Source organism: Girardinichthys multiradiatus, chromosome 11 (assembly GCF_021462225.1).
Source record: "Girardinichthys multiradiatus isolate DD_20200921_A chromosome 11, DD_fGirMul_XY1, whole genome shotgun sequence".
NCBI classification, from domain to species: domain Eukaryota; kingdom Metazoa; phylum Chordata; class Actinopteri; order Cyprinodontiformes; family Goodeidae; genus Girardinichthys; species Girardinichthys multiradiatus.
In genome coordinates this window covers 22557273-22575331 of record NC_061804.1, presented here as the reverse complement: position 1 = coordinate 22575331, position 18059 = coordinate 22557273, and the positions used below count along the sequence as shown (strand labels likewise).

At 38.1% G+C, this 18059-nt stretch overlaps 1 protein-coding gene across 1 annotated transcript in view; it reads left to right on the top strand.

Moving 5' to 3' along the window:
• dchs1b (dachsous cadherin-related 1b) overlaps window positions 1–18059 on the top strand; it is a 129442-nt gene that overhangs the window by 85824 nt on the left and 25559 nt on the right. Inside the window, exons 5-9 of the mRNA XM_047378787.1 lie at window positions 10066–10248; window positions 12601–12832; window positions 14516–14752; window positions 16062–17117; window positions 17318–17505. Of these exons, the coding sequence (XP_047234743.1) occupies window positions 10066–10248; window positions 12601–12832; window positions 14516–14752; window positions 16062–17117; window positions 17318–17505 (1896 nt within the window). The remainder of the gene's footprint in view (window positions 1–10065; window positions 10249–12600; window positions 12833–14515; window positions 14753–16061; window positions 17118–17317; window positions 17506–18059) is intronic.

The window sequence follows — 18059 nt, the reverse complement described above, 5'->3', positions numbered from 1 at the left end:
AACCAATGGAGGCCTGGATTTGGAGTCACACACAAAATTAAAGTGGAAAAACACACTACAGGCTGATCCAACTTTGATGTAATGTCCTTAAAACAAGTCAAAATGAGGCTCAGTATTGTGTGTGGCCTCCACGTGTCTGTATGACCTCCCTACAACGCCTGGTCATGCTCCTGATGAGACGGCGGATGGTCTCCTGAGGGATCTCCTCCCAGACCTGGACTAAAGCATCTGCCAACTCATGGACAGTCTGTGGTGCATCGTGACGTTGGTGGATGGAGCGAGACATGATGTTCCAGATGTGCTCAATCGGATTCAGGTCTGGGGAACGGGCGGTCCAGTCCATAGCTTCAATGTCTTCATCTTGCAGGAACTGCTGACACACTCCAGCCACATGAGGTCTAGCATTGTCCTGCATTAGGAGGAACCCAGGGCCAACCGCACCAGCATATGGTCTCACAAGGGGTCTGAGGATCTCATCTCGGTACCTAATGGCAGTCAGGCTACCTCTGGGGAGCACATGGAGGGCCATGCGGCCCTCCAAAAAAAGGGCCTCCAGGCTCTGGACACTACGCTGACAGACACAGCAAACCTTCTTGCCACAGCTCGCATTGATGTGCCATCCTGGATGAGCTGCACTACCTGAGCCACTTGTGTGGGTTGTAGAGTCTGTCTCATGCTACCACGAGTGTGAAAGTGCCACCAACATTCAAAAATGACCAAAACATCAGCCAGAAAGCATAGATGCTGAGAAGTGGTTTGTGGTCCCCACCTGCAGAACCACTCCTTTAATGAGTGTCTTGCTAATCACCAAAGATTTCCCCCTGTTGTCTATTCCATTTGCACAACAGATTGTGAAATTGATTGTCAATTAGTGTTGCTTCCTAAGTGGACAGTTTGATTTCACTGAAGTTTGATTCACTTGGAGTTATATTGTGTTGTTTAAGTGTTCCCTTTATTTTTTTGAGCAGTGTAGTTCAGTCCCAGGAGCCCAATATCCTGTATTGTACTGAATGCATCGTTACACTTCTTTTTCAAATCTTTCTTAGCATAAGATGCTGCCCAAAGATAACTTTTTAATCACACCACATGTCCTTATGTTACTTTGCAGTTAAAAGGGCTGTTTACCTTTCATCTACAAAAACGTCTGTCTTTGCGTGCATTTAAGTACGTGCATTAGGGAGATTTTGGCGACCATCATCCCTTATTATGTTCATTGACAATTTTAACCATTCTTTCTTCCAAATATAGAAATCAATCTCCCTCGCTCCGTCTCTTTCACCTTCCTCCCTTCCTCTCTTCCCTTGTGAGGCTTGATGGGCCTAATCATTTCCAGCCGTGAACTCCGCATGAAAGACAACAAGCACTTGCCGTAATAGGGTGCTGAAAGAGCGAGTGCGAGAGAGGACAGAAAATGGGCAAGAGGCTTTAGAAGGAGAAGGGGAGTTCAGGGGAGGAATGGAGATTGAATGAGTCGGGGGTCCTCCTCGTTCCTGTCTCAAGGTCTCATGTTATCATTAGCCTTGGCCTTTTGTTCCTCTGCCAAACTATTCTCCCTGTTGCTCCTTCCATCTCTCACATTCTTCTCCCTTCCCTCCTTCCCTGCCATATATCTTAATTGTACCCAGAGTGCCTGAACTCATTGGCAAGAGAGAAACAAAAATTAATTTGGAGATGTTGGAATGATATAAGGAATGCTGCTCACTGGAGAGCAAAGGAATGTGTGAGGGGAACATAAGAGAAAAAAAAGTAAATGAGTGCTTTAACTTCATCCAGTTTAAAATGACTTGTTTTGCGCTTCAACCCACCCACACTTACAATTCCTTTCATTGTCAATAATTTTATGTGGTGTCTTTTTGTACAGCATTGATTCCATTTCCAGGCTACAGCATAATTGTGGACTGATATGGTCATGAATATTTGAAAACAACAAAAAAATAAACAAGATAAATAAACATAAGGACTTTGGTCTCAATGGAATGTAGAGCATAATCGGATATTTCTGATCATTTTCTCAGTAGTCATTAGATTTTCATGTTTATCAAACTGAGATTCAACCACATCTTGTGAAGCTAATACTCGAATTTGGGAGCACTCAGCTGATGCTGGAAACTTTCAGCTGTCACAACAGTTGGCAATGCCAGGCAGGAAAGTTACATTGGAAGGTTTTTCTTGTGTATTTATACTATGTTTATATAGGATCTCTGATGTGAAAAACAATAAAATCCTGCTGTGAGTTCATAAATACATTTGTGTTGCATTGCCTTTTATATAAATGGCTCTTTGTCAACCCTCCTATTTCATACCCATTCTATTTGCCTACTTCCATTTCATACACCATTTTGACATATGGATTTATCGATGATAATAGTTTTTTTGTCTTACTCATTAAGTATTTGATGACTTATGTTGATTAATAATCATGATAATTTCATTTAACTGTGGATCTGATCCCATCTGAGCTCAAATAAAGAGCTTTCTGTCAGTTTATATTTATTGTAGTCAGATAACCACATTCCTTTACCATAAATTGAGTAGATCAAAGGAAATGGCTGTAAAGTGACTGTACAAATCATCTTCAAGGCGGTAATAAAGTGTTGCTTGGATTGTATGAAACGTTCAATCTTTTTCTGTATTTATTTACCTTTTTAATTTTAATTTCCCTTTCATGCAATTTCCCAGTGATTTTTGTTTTTGTTTTTCATTTTTTTAATTACATATGTATAAAAGTAAAGTTCCTCGACACTCAGTTTTAAGTTATCTGGCCACAATTATCAATGCTAATTTGCTAAGGCGCAAAATATTATACCCAACAAAGAAAATGACCAAATTCAAAGGACAACTGAAACTAAAAATATTTTGATAATTACTAAAAATTTAATTCCAGTTGATAAGCTGGCACCAGTGAGAAGAGGTCTGTTTCATATTAATTGCTTACTATGTTATCCAAGTTTTAGTATAAAAGCATCTAAAACTCTTTCTGCTTTTGTTTCCATGTAACGTTGCATCCAACTTGCTGTGCATAGATTTTCTTTGACAGAAACCAGTGTTTCACAGAGACAAACTGCAGAGAACAGCGATCCTTATCTGCACCTGCACCCACATCTGGTGAATTTGAGCATGGAGAAGTTAAACCAAGAGCAGCAATAGAATATGGATATAGGAATAAAGATGTGGGGTGAGTGAAGGACAGTAAGTTCTTGGAATAAAAACATAACATAGAAGAAGAAGAAAAAACAAAATAAAAACAATAAAAAAATGGAAGACACTGGGGAGATTTATTTATTGCCTCTTGTGAGATTTGACAAATTAAGCAATAATAAAAATGTGTTTTGACAAGTTCCTTATGAAAGACTATTGTCAGCACAACCCGGTAGGACTTAGATATGGTGTTTTCACTGATCAAAAAGGCTGACCTTTGGGTTTCTGACTGACTAATCAATAGTTAGGACCAGGCTAAAAATCTGATGATTTCAGTCACAAGCCGGTTTTCTCAGCTCATTTCTAGTTATTTGACTTATTTCTAATTATTTGACTATTTGACTTAAATGACAACCTAATGGGCAAGCACAAGACAAGAGTCAAACTCCTAAGGTGGAGATTCCTAATGACCACGTAAGTCCTCCAATAGCCATCTGTTTGCAGCAACATCAAGTATACTGCACCTTTAGTGCATAATGCTCCAAAGACAATAAGTTGGAAGTCCAAGACTTTGGAGACATTTCTTCTTATTTAAGTACCACACATGAAGCCTAAAGATATGATGTTAATAGTTTCTTTACTTTCTGTAAAGAAACCTTCATTTTCTTGCATCAGGTGTTGTATTAGAGAAAAAAAGCATGCTTAGTGGTATTGGAAGATTTAGCCCATTAATTGCAATCTGTGTATATCACTGCAGAGCACTTCCCTAATGTGAAGCTTTGCTGCTGCAACTCCATTATACTGTATGTATTAGGTCCAGCAAAACAAGAGTTTCAATATTCAAAACCATAATTTTTAGCCCTTTAAACTGATCATTACCTTTTATACAGACAAACATGCAGCGTGTTTGTTTCTTAACTCCAAATGTTCACTAGGATGATGTTCTAGTTTTATTAACGCAGTAAAGGAAAAGAAGAGTTATTAGACAATATTAAAAGCTAGACCACAACTACTTTTTACAAAATTATGCCTCATCCAAAAACCTGCTTAAACATTAATGATCTAAGTGGCAGTGTTCCACAGTGAAGAAGACAAGCATGGGATAAATGTATATTTATCCTAAACACCAAAAAAGATTTAGATGTAAAAAGAAAGGGGCTGGAGTCTAAGCGTGCATTGCTATGTGCTTGTATGTTTACCTCTGTAGGATGATGAAGAGTTCAGTGAGGAATAATTTTGCAGAGACAACTCTGGGTGGTTTATCCTCTGATCAAAGAGCAGGCTCCTCCAAGTCTAACACACCAGATTTATGAAGACTTGTTAAGCATGGGCACTTTCTAGAATACCTTCTTTTGCTTAAAAACTTTTAGAAACAAACAGAGAAATAGCTAAGTGTAAGCAGTTTTTGGTATCAAACTAAATTATCCTGTTGGCCTGCGCAGTGTAAACTGAGTCTTGGTGCAGTGCTGATAACAGAAATTATTTATAAATGCTCCCGTTCCTTTGGTAATGTGGTTTTCATCTGGTACTCATTTCTAAATGTTGTACTTTGTCAATACGGTCATGGATTCTACCCTTAAAAGTTCTGCATAGACTGCCAAAGTCTTCATTCAGCTTAACTGCTGCCCTGTGTGCAGTATAAGCAAGAACCTGTATTAAAATCATTAAATCTATTTTTCGTATCTGCCATAGTTGGGACCCTAAATATCTTGTCCAACTTTGTGTTTCTCTTACAGTTTTTTTTTCAGCATGAAGAATCTAACATTAAAGTTTAATGTGTGGAGAATTAGTGTCCCACATTTACTCTTGTTCCCAGCAGTTTTGAAAGTCCTTTCCCACAGATGTCTCAGTACTCAAGAAATACTTCCAAGTGTGCTTACATAAGCTGTGTTAAGCTTAGATATTTTTTTTTACCTTTTATAAGCAGGCTGGAGCAATTTCTTTGATTGGCTGGAATCTCTATTAAACGTAGAGGTGACAATGAAGTCACTCCATGACCAGTTGCATCATTGTGGGTGATAAAATCCTTTTAATTAGATTAAGTGAAAGGGATCCTGATCATATGTGAGTGGGTGTGGGTAGTCTAAAGTCATGTAGTATTCCATCACCACAGGTGGCTAATCCATCACAGACAGCTAGGAGGATACAACGAAGACTTAGAAAAAAAGCAAAGATTGCAAAAGATAGTGTTAGTCTCAATGCTGTGGTTTACAGGAAGTTTCAGTAATGTTCGATAACCTCTAAATATTCCGTGAAGACCAGTTTATCAATTTATCACTTTATCAATCACTTTATTCACTCAATTTAATAAAATCCTCATTAAGTCACAAACACATACTCTTCCATTACTTGTACACAATGGAAAAAGGAGCAGGAAGAAGAAATATTTTGTATAAACCTGCCCCTTTCTAAATGATTAAAATACATTTCATGGCTGTATACAATAAATTAACTTATGGTATAAGTTGCAAACAATATCAGTCTCCTCACTATTAGATCAGAAATACAGAAGAATTTATAATTTTTTCTTTATAAGTTGTTTTCAATTGATTTATAGTTGGACATTTTTTTACTCTTCATCTAAATTATTCCATAGTTACTCCATACACTGAGATACACATTTGGTTTAAAGTAGTATGCATAGTTATAATTATGAAATCATACTTCTTTCTGTTGTTTCGATCACTTGATCTTAAAACAAAGAACTTTTGAAAATTAATTGGCAATAATCTCTTTCTGGCTTTAAACATGACTAATAATTTTTAAATTAACCAAGTCCTTTAATTTCAGGGGATTTTACTAAACAAACAACTTATTAGTATGTTCTCTATCATTCACTTTATATTAAATTCTCATAGCTTTCTGTTGTATCACAAAGAGAGGTTTAATGTTGGTTTTATATGTGTCGCCCCATACCTCTATACAATAGGTCAGATATGGAAAAATAAGTGAATAAAATGTCTGCAGTGTTATTACTCTAAAACGTTTCTTTTTTTTTTTTTTTACTTTATTTAGAAGTCCAAAACTTTTACATTTCCAGTTCAGTTTATGATCCAAAACAACCCCTAAAAATTTAACGTCATATACCCTTTCCACTTGAATATCATCTATGGACACTGTGATAGAATCATTTATTTTTCTGTTACCAAAAATCATACTTTTTGTTTTATTCCAATTTATCAATTTATTGTCCGTAAACCACTTAAGTGTAGATATTTCAAAACAATATGTTTTATGATAATCTTTATATCATTTCCAGAACAAAATATATTTGTATCATCTGCAAATAAAATTTATTGTTTTATTTTTGACATTTGACAGATATCAATAATACACAAAATAAAAAGCTTTGTCCCGACACTGAACCTTGGGGGTCTCCACATTTAATTGTTAAAAGATCTGACTTTTCATTTTCTAACTGTACAAATTGTTTCCTGATAGTCAAATAACTACATAACCTGTTATGAACTGTCCCTCTTATCCCATAATCCTGAAGTTTGGAGAGCAATAAAGTGTGGTCAATGGTATCAAATGCTTTTCTTAAATCAGTAATTATCCCCACTGTATATTGTTTCCTTTCTATTACAAGATTTGGCACCAATTAAGAAAGTGGAACAACTTTGGTTAGAACAACAAAAACTCCCAAAGAAAGCCCTGTTTTAAGTTATGTATGTACAACAGTCTGAGTCAAGATGGTGGCATTTCTCTTTGTCTGCAGCTGTTAGGTGTGCATAATGGTGTTGACATGTGCCGGTGCAACAGAAGGAAGTATCCCACCGGATGTCTGATATGTGCTTGTTTTCTCCTTCGGGTTCAGGGCCAGGGCGAGTTCAAATTCAGGACTCTGTCCTTTTGATGAAATAAGCAGTAAAAAACATCTCATATCTATTTATGGGCTTTAAAACAATAGTATATATTTCTGAATTGAAAATCAGATCAAAATTTACCAACTAATTTATTAGTTACATTTTGCTAATATCAGGTTAGAACCTGTTTGTCTTCCAAACTGTCGTAATCCTTCATGGCACAGAGTCAATAATGTGTCAGAATAATTTATCAAAGATCTGGATTCATATTGATAATCTACTCTTCCATCACATCCCAACGGTGCTATATTGGATCGAGATCTTGTCACCAGCAGGTAAATGGAGTTTAGTGAACTCATTGTCCTGTTCAAGAAACAAACATGAGATGATCTGAGTTTGTCACATGGTATATTATAATGCTGTAAGTAGCTATCAATATTTAGGTAGGCGGTGGTTTCTAAATGATGCTCAACTGTGTGCCCCAAAGTGTGTCAAGAATGATATGTCTGTGTGTGAAAATCCCAGAAGATACACAGTTTGTACTTAGACCAGCTCATCTGGCACCAACAACCCTGCCATGTTCAAAGCCACTTCAGTCCTCTTTCTTCCCCATTCTAATGCTTTGAAGTCGTCTTCACCGTCTCCAGATGCCTAAAGGCATTAAGTTGCTACCTTGTGATTCACTGTTTCGTCATTTGTTTTATTAAACAATTGAACAGGTTTACCAGAGAATGTATGTGCAAGTCTAAAAGAGGAAAAACATTGGGGTTTGACAGTAAGGCAATGTTCACAACGCATATTGGAAGCTTCAGTTTAGTTAATTATATCTTGATCTAGGGATTTATGAAAGAGACTTCCCAAGATGTAAAAAATAGAAAATAAACTCAATTAAATTGAAACTGCAAGTTTAACAGACGTGATGTCCAGCTGCTGACAGCTGTGACAGGGAGGAATTGATGCTATCAGGCCTTGCGGATCTTGACTTTGCTTCAAGGCTTTAACATCGGAGCAAGAAGGATTATTTTAACGAGCACCATAAACACCCCAAAACAACATTATGGACGAGTTCAAAAAATCCAAACCCCAGTCCAAACATGACATTTCCTCTTTTGTGTATTCCAAGGAAGTCTTTGTTGTTTTTAGATTTCTGAGTGTTTTTCCTAGATATATCAAAACTTGTATGTATACACAAAGAGGAACTTTTAACCCTGCCAAGTAGAAAGAATGATTTCAGGTAAATGATAACAAATGATCAAATCTGGTCTAACAAAGCTCTCATTTTTAAAAGAAATATACAGCTAATGGATTTGTAGACCATTTATATGGCACATTAAATAGAAGACATGTACAAACTTGTACATCAAATGTTGAAGAGAAATGATTTTCACTTCTGAAAAATAACTAGGGTAATATTCTCAAAGGTTTCAGTCCCTAACATGGTTGGGTATCTAGACCCAGTCGTCATTCACAGGTAAAAACTGGAAGGGGTTCACCAATTTCTGAAAGATAATGTCATTAAACTGTTGAGATGTTTCCCTCCAAACACTGAGTAACCATTTTTGGACATCTTTTTGAAGCTATTTAAATATTTTTTCTTCATTTAGCCCATAAAACATTCATTTTATTTGTCTATAGGTCCCGACTAAAATTAGCTCAAACAAACAAGTCGAAAGTCATGCCTGGTTAATCCATCATCCACATTTAAATATATATAATTGTATTTTGGATATCTTCTCACGATGTACTGTTATCCCACAACATTTTGTTGTTGGATTTTGGATGGGTTTTGGATGGATAGGTCTGAAGAAAAATGGGGGCGGGGGATCACCGATCCTTGATCAACTTAAAAGAAAAACGGTAAACTTCTCATCCGTCCAAAAGGGAAAAATATGAAGAATCAACTGAATTACAAGGAGGAAACACATCTCCTTGGAAATGAAACCTCTGTGGGTTTTCATCTGCGGCGGGTGTCAGTGTGGTCTTCGATCAGTATATGAATCTTCTGACCTTCTTGTATCAAACAGAATTCCAGCATTCAAGCTCTTCCGGGAATGGCTGTGAGGAGAAAAAGTTCGCCTGCGAGCTTTTGTCTCTCCAGATATGCCCCTCCGATGCTTCATCCCGTGAGAAAAGCTGGAAATGGCCACAAAAGTTTCTTTTCCGCAGGTTTTATAAACCCAGGTGACGTCAGAGCTGCACGTGTTCAGCTGCGCGTGTTGAACTGCGCAGCCTATTTGGTCTGTCCAAACAAAATGGGTGACCCTAACAGAGTAAAACCTTTTTTTAAAAAAAAAAAAAGAGTGGATATAGCTTGCTTTCAAAGCTACAGCAAGTTCTCTCCTTAGTACCCAGAGGCTAAATGAATGATAGTAAGCCATTCAACAACTTCAATATAAAACATTTATTTTACATAGATCACAATTATTATTTTTTTATATTTTAAATCTGTACATTCCAATTTGAGGTGACTGGCACCATTTCCAAATATACAAGCATTTTTAGGAAAAAAAAAAGGATTTTTGTTGTTGTGTTTGTGTGTTTTAAAGTGTTTTAAAAGTGATTTTCATGGAATTTTGTGTCACTTGATTCTCAACAGTTAGTGTGCTTTTCATCTCTGGACCAACTGGCCAACCTTTCCAGACCTTCTCATGTATCTTATGTGCCCTCTTCTTCTTTTGCTTCTCTCATCTCATCCAATTAATGGTCTTCTAGTAACCTCCTTCCTTCTATTTGGTCACACAGCAGCACCAGTGCCTTTGCCAGTTTTCAAAACACACTTAAGAGGAAATGTATCTTTATTTTAGTATATTTTTCCCCTCTGATAAATCAGAAAGTGGATTGCTCTCACAGATGTTTTTTATAGTGTTCTAGAAATCATAATAAGTAGTGCTGTGATGTGTGATATTTGACCAGGAGCACATGTAGAGGTCCATGGGATGACTGAATTATGGTATACTTCTGTGATAAACACAAAAAAACTGTGACACAATAAGTATTCCTTTCACACAAATTTAGTGGTTTGATGTTCAGTGCGATATTGTGCTGATTCTTTAAATCATTATATAGCATGAATAATCTGACACTTGTGTGCTTTTCCTAATTGATGTTTCTTTTCCATCAGGTGTCAGCCACAGACGGGGACCGAGGTTCTTTTGGGACCATCACCTACACCTTGGGTTTAAGTTCTGGAGGCACACTTCCCTTTATCATTACCAAGGAGACGGGCCAGCTATGTACCAGCACAGTTCTCGATAGAGATGAGGGATTGGACAAGTTTGAACTAACTGTGACAGCAACAGATGGAGTAAGAGCAAGTTTTTCTATATCAATATTATATTTCTTATATATTACAATTATTGTCATGCTATATTTTAAACCTTTGAATACTATCAATGAGGAAATATGGCCAAACTACATAATTCCTTCCTTTTGTAGCATTATTGCATTTTGTTAAATTATTATTAGTCTAATAATCTCAAATAAATCTGAAGGAAGAATTCTTCCCTACTCTGTTAAGTGATCATAACCAGATGTAAAATCAGGAAGGTGGTTTCTATATGTATTTCAGGAGTAAAATATATTTTCATTTTAACACTAAAATGAAGGACATTTCCCAAAACTTCACTTTACTAATTACTAATGAAAGGGGGGCGTTCATGACTAAAGAATTGAATGTTTAAAATAATGTCTATTCTCTGATATCTAATATTTGACTGAGGAAGGGGAAAGAAAATTGAAGGTTCAATTCAAAATCCCTTAACCTGGACCTTTCCGCTTTTAGCACAGGAACTGTCACTAAAGAAAGAACTCAGGGTCCATAACTAGACTGTTATTTCACTCACAGAATCGACTGGACCTCAACTCATGTGGTTCCCACACCTCCCATTGGTGGAAAGATCTCAGCCAAAACTACTGTAAATCAGGATACTCTAACTGCAATGCTTTTAGGTCTGCCTCAGGTTGCTCCCAACTTTAAATTCAGAACCAGGTTGCACACAAAAGAAAACTCTCTTAAAAGAAAGTACAAAGGGATATGGAGCACACATGTCAGATGTTTGAGGGAACAATTGAAATCTTGCAAAGCTTGATACATCAAAAGGCAAACAAAGCATAGCGTGCAATGCAAAAACAAACATTTATCACAAATTAATGTCAAAGGGTGGTAATTTCTATCTGACTTCATCAGGCAAGGCTTCTTCATGTCTTCTAAGATTCATCCTAAGATTTATTCTTGCTGGACTCAGTTCTTTAAAAATGCGGGCCACTGGGAGAGGAGTCCTCCAAAGAAGTTCATCAACCAATCAGAGGTCGACTTGGGTTAATAGAAAGCTAGACAACGTCTTGTTAGACAGACAATAAGAATTGTATTTTTCTTTTTTCATCATTTAAGAATATTTTTTTCCCAAAACATATAATCATTTTATTGAACTACAGGCAGGTTCACTTTCAAGGTTTAACATATAAATAAATATTTAAAGTTATGATTAATTATTGATAATTTTAAGACTTTCTGAATTCCTTTAAAATAAATTTTGTCTCTAAGCTGTTTGTGTGCTCAAACCTTGGAACTTTTGTTCTTCCAAATTCAAACCAATATTTAGAAATAAAGTTGACCTTTCAAGATAGAAAAGTACTTGATCTTTTGCAAGTGAAGGCATACATTAGCTGATATCTGTTTCCTTGTGCAAAAGACAATCTTGCAGCATAGAAAAAAATACTTTTGATCAATGTTTTATGTTGTAAACAAATCAAAGATGTGTTGTGCAGCACTAACATAAATCTGATCAAGTGATGCTTATGTCAGAACCTAGTATGCTGTTCCTTGCACTGTTTGAAAAATCAAAGGGAGCAACAGAATGGCAAAGCAATCAGTGGAAAACAGAAAACTCGGGAAGGGACAGGGTGAAAGAAGAAAGCAAATGAATACTTTAAGTCAATGTATTTATCTAACATTACAGCATTAGTTGCTACCAGGTAACCAAGACCAGAAGCCCCTGAAAAAATAGAAGTTTTATCTCAACTGGACCTTCCTGGTTATTTAAGTGTCAAATAAATAGGAATAAATTGAAGCCTTAACCCGATCACATTTACATTTTTTATATTTATAATATCATATCAATCACTGGATACACTTGAAACTGGATCTAAACTGTTGCCGTTAAGATAAATTATTCGTCATTCCAGTGGTTTCCCACATTCCCAGCATTGCCTGCTCCGTCAACATGGTGTCTATTCCCTTTGTCTCAGCTAGCCCTGTTTTTAATGGCTTCATAAACTAACCCTGCAGTAACTGTAATGAGTGCAAACTCGTTACTTTGCTAACAAATGCTCACAAAAGTTGATTGGCTCCATATTTAAGGGATTGTCAACAAAGGGTTCACCTCTCTGGTTTACTTTAAAACTGCTCGGGTTTATTGTCAGAGGACTTGATTTTCAGCATGGCGAGCAAAACAAATCGTATGCTCTCTGTGAAGATGTACTGTGATGCTACTTAACTACAACTTTGTTTCAAATTTAACTTTCATTTATTTTGAGTTTTGAGCAAGGATCTGCTGTCAAATTACACTGATGGCTGATCATGAGAACCAACATGTTTTTCTAAAATTATATCTGTATGCAGAAACTCCTGAATGAAAACGTTTGTTTTTTCATACAGGGTGGTCTGAGCTCTGTATCCCGCGTGAGGGTCACAGTGGTGGACATCAATGACAACCGGCCCACCTTCTATCCAGTCTTGTACATGGTCAGTCTCAGTACCCACAGTGCCCCAGGAACGTCCGTGGTGAAGGTAACAGCCAATGACCCTGATGCTGGAGAAAATGGCAGGGTGACCTACCGCACTCTACCTGAAGGGGGCTCTAATTTCTTTACTCTCAACAAAGACACAGGTAATTTAACTTTACAAACAGTGTGTCACCAGGAACTATACATTTAAACTCATTAAATAGCACATTCCATCTGTTACAGACAGTTAAATGCAAAAAACTTTGCTGCAGTAGAAAATTTCTGGAAAAACTGAGAAGGAACTCTGCATTCATACTGGTTTCTCAGAGACTGATTACAGCCAACCTTATAACAACCTTATAAAACATGTAAATTAATTGTAAGTCAGAAATAATTGCGCATTGTAATTTTGTTAATTTTTTGGTATAACTTATTGCATAAACAATTCACATCTATAATTTTTTTAATGCCTTACTGAAAACAAAAATAAATAACAAATGCAAAAAAAGTAGTTAAACTGAATAGTGCTGACAACTTTTCATTTCAGGATTGCAGAACTCTTTTTTTTTAACTCCTAATTATAACCTAAAAACAAATAGGAAACGTAAAACCACTTAAACCTAATAAGCACAAATCAATTTTTTAAAGAGGTTAAACTAGCCTGATTTTAATTTTATTCAATAGCTTTTAGTCTTTGAATGATTCGAAAGGAGCACCCATTCACAACACGTCATTTCAAGGCATTTGACATAGTCCATTGAGTCTAATTATACAGATTCCAAGTCAATTCCAATTGATCCTAGTTATCAAAACATTGCAGCCAAATTCAGTTTATTATTTGAATTGGTTAAAGGTTTTTTATCTAAGGAAACTCAGCAGATTGAATAAAGTAAATGATGTGCAGCATTCACTCCTTTTGGATGAGCATGTCACGATAGTGGACAGTTGCTTGCATTGTGTTGTTGACTTTGCAGCAATCCCTCATACTGAGCATGCATACAGCGACAGTGGAAAGGAAAACTCCCTTTTAACAGGAAGAAACCTCCAGCAGAACCAGGCTCAGTGTGAGCGGCCATCTGCCACGACCGACTGGGGGTTTGAGAGAACAGAGCAGAGACACAAAAAGAACACAGAAGCACTGATCCAGGAGTACTTTCTATGTGAAAGAAAAGTAAAATATTAAGGCAGTAGTAGCTCCTGTAGTGTCTGCATCTAGGAGAGAAAACAGCTAAGCAGATAAACTCTGAGCCAGTTTTCAAGTCTAGAGTATGAAAGAGAGCACATACAGCTAGCCATAGTAAAAGCTCAGCCAATAGCTATGTCTATGAGAGAGACAGGGTTAAACACTGAAAGACAAGGCAAAGTGTATCATCTGTAGAAGGGGAACATTAAGTTGTTGGCAGCAGCAGCTCAGCTGATGATCCCCTCCAGGAAAGTGTAATAGTTAAACATAGAGCCAGGTCAGGTTCCATGAAGAGAAAAATCATAAAGAAAACATTAAGTTAAAGGTGGAAACAACAGCAAATAACACAAAATTGGAGAGTATTAGGAGAATGTAGCAGAGTGAGGGAAAGTGGTTATTATGTCCTCCAACAGCCTAAGCCTATAGCAGCATAACTACAGAGATAGCTCAGAATAACCTAAGCCACTCTAACTATAAGCTTTATCAAAACGGAAAGTTTTAAGCCAAGTCTTACGGTAGACAGGGTGTCTGCCTCATGCACTAAAACTGGGAGTTGGTTTCACAGGAACCTGATAACTGAAGGATCTGTCATCCATTCTACTTTTCCATTCTCAAACCGGGTTATGATGCTGTATGTTTTTTTCTTTTACTTTTTGCCCTTCAGGAGTGATTTCTCTGTCCCGTTCCCTCCACGGCAAAACCAACACAGTTATTTCTATGGTGATATCAGCAGAGGACGGCGGTGGTCTGACAGCACCGGTAAACGCCAGAGTGAACGTGAGCGTGGTTGCAGGCTCCATGGCGTCTCCCGTTTTTGAACAGGGGCAGTATTTTTTCACTGTTTCTGAAGATGTTCTCAGGGGTACAGCTGTGGGAGTGGTCCGCGCAGGGACAAAATCAGGTGGGAATACTTGTGCCACAATTAAACATTCTCTGTGTGATGTAATTATTGCCCATCTTACTCTTGGTCATTGATTTTTGTTACTGATATGTAATTTTTTTTCAAAATATAAAATACATAGTTTATCTCTGGTATTGGGAAATGGAAAGATCATTTTCTCTGGATATTTATCAAAGGAACAACAGAGGAATGTGGTGATCAAAGGTGATCAAAAGTATGTTGATCTCAACAAAACATAAACGACTAAAAATGGAGAATTAAGGTTTTACCTTACAGTGATTATAAGTATGTATTAAAGCTATGATTATTCAATTCAGTTTTATTTATATTCACAATACAATTCACAACACATGTCGTCTCAAGGCACTTCACAAAGGGTTTGGAATGGTATAGGGTTGTTGGGAAGGTTAGAATAAACTGTTAGTTTGGCCATTTTAGAATGGGCTATGTGTAGGGGTACTAAGTAAAATAATACACTGATAAAGTGTGTCCATGTAGAGCCCACTGATGGTCACTGTTATACTAAAAACCACAAGGATTGGGGATACCTCTCTCTGTCAGACTGATTATAACCATTGGAAAAGAGAAGGGACAGCACAGATAGCAGAAATGGAGGGTGTGTTTGCACCTCAACCATAACTGAGCCGGTTTAAGGTGAACCTGACTCCCCCTTACTCCAACCAACAGGGAGGGAGGAAGGCAGAGGTAAAACCAATTGGAGAGTGTTGTTTCCTGTTGCATTGTGTGAAAGGTGGGTAACTTTAAAATGGGCTAAGTCAATTCAATCAAATCATTTAAATTTCAAGTCAGGTACATGCATTCCAATTAATAACTAGCCATTGAACAGTACAGTCAGAGTTAGTTATTTATTCAAATTGGATTAAACGTTTTTCTATCTAAGGAAACCCAGCAGATTGCATCCAGTCAGTGACTTGTAGCATTCACTCCTCCTGGATGAGCATGTAGAGACAGTGGACAGTCACTTGCAGCAATCCCTCATACTGAGCATGCATGTAGCGATTATCTTTCTTATAATACCATTAAAGCTCCTGAAGTCTGGTCAAGAAATTAGCTTCTTTTTGAAAGTTTCCCCAATTCTTCAGAGATATTAATTAAATAAGCATGAACGCATTCCTTTTTTGGTGCAACAATTTTCTACTTTGCTGTTTTTATTCTATCTATTTGGTTTAATAAGTCTTTTTAGTGTTTTTACTCCTCTTATGAGGTGACGTTTATAGTTCTTGGTGTGCAGCACTTTGGTACAGCATGCTTGTAGCAACATTGACGCTTTATCCCATTTTCCATTCAGGTGTCTCCAAAGGCATCTTGTACTCCATCTCTTCTGGAGACCCTGATGGCTACTTCACAGTGGACAGCACCTCTGGGACCATTCGTACAGCTCTACCTCTTGACCATGAAACCTGCATCAGTCTTGACCTGGAGATTCAGGCACGCTCCGGTTCTCCTCCGGCCTACGCAACAAGTCATGTTCGCATAACTATTTCAGATGTCAACGACAATGCCCCCACCTTCCTCCCCTCCTCATCTGAGTCCCTGCTTTTGCCTGAAATAACCAAAATGGGAACCGTTATCTACCCTATTCAGGCCACAGACAAAGACTCTGGTCACAACAGTCAGCTCAGTTTCGACCTCATCTCTGCTGGGGCTGCAGGCAGCAGTGGCCAAAGAACGTTTGGTGTTGACCGTGGCAGCGGGGAGGTACGATTGATTGGAAGTCTCTCGTACGAGAGTGTTCCACGCTATGATCTTCAGGTGGTAGCTAAGGACGGTGGAGCACCTCAGCTCAGTTCCACCTTCACTCTTGTGGTCCATATCCAAGCACAGAATGCACAAGGCCCCACCTTTGACACCCTCACCTACAGAGTGGAGCTACGGGAGAACACCCCTCTCAACACACGTTTCCTACAGATTCGAGCGCTCAACAGAGAGGCTTCAGGAAATACTAGAAGCTCTCCAGCTTCATCCTCCTCTGTTTCTTACCGCCTGAGGCCCGATGGTGATGCAGCTGGATTTGGCATCATGCCAGACACTGGATGGCTGTTTGTTCGGAGCTCTCTGGACAGAGAGGTCAAAGATATGTATCTGTTGACTGTCCTCGCCACGTCAGGCCCAGGTGGAGGGGGGAGGACCGGCAGCGCCACTGTCAGGGTGACTGTAACTGACGAGAACGACAATTCTCCAAGGCTGAGTCAGGAGAGGGTGTTCCTGGCTGTCCGAGAGAACTTATTGGCAGGGACCGGCTTTGGGAGAGTGTCTGCGACAGACAGAGATGCAGGACTAAATGCACGACTCACATATAGACTGCTCCACTCAGACAGACACTTTCAGATCAACTCACAAACAGGTATCTAAAAACAACATGATGTCGTTATGCTCTAATTTAATTTTACATTTTTAATTGGATTAAAATCAAATTAATATTACTGCAGAGTTGAAGTAACAGCAAATTAAAATCTACATAATTTCCCTTCAGGACTTAATGATCTGCTCTGTCTTTATTAAACCATTCAATTGCTCTCTGTGTAATTTTCCATCTTGCTTTAGGGGAGATCAGCACTCGCCTTGCCCTGGACAGAGAGCAGCAGTCAAGCTATCAGCTTGTTGTGGTAGTGCAGGATGGAGGTACCCCTCCTCGCAGTGCCACAGGCACCGCTCACATCACCGTGCTGGATGATAATGACAATGCCCCCAATTTCACTCACGCCAGACCTGAACGGGAGCTGTTGCTTCAGGTGAGAATTGAGGGAGATAGATCTGTCATAGAGGGATATAGCTGCACTAGGAGGAAAATTGTATATGTTAATACATATCATTTAAACTGGTGTTAACAAAGGATGTCCTTAATAGAATTTGTCTGTCCTCAATACAGATATGTCATTGAAATGTAGACATTTGCTGAAACTGGGTTTTTGACCACTACTTTGTCAAAGTAAAAAAAATCAGTGCCATGAATATACAGGGGTTGGACAATGAAACTGAAACACCTGGTTTTAGACCACAATAATTTATTAGTATGGTGTAAGACCTCCTTTTGCAGCCAATACAGCATCAATTCGTCTTGGGAATGACATATACAAGTCCTGCACAGTGGTCAGAGGGATTTTAAGCCATTCTTCTTGCAGGATAGTGACCAGGTCACTATGTGATACTGGTGGAGGAAAACGTTTCCTGACTCGCTCCTCCAAAACACCCCAAAGTGGCTCAATAATATTTAGATCTGGTGACTGTGCAGGCCATGGGAGATGTTCAACTTCACTTTCATGTTCATCAAACCAATCTTTCACCA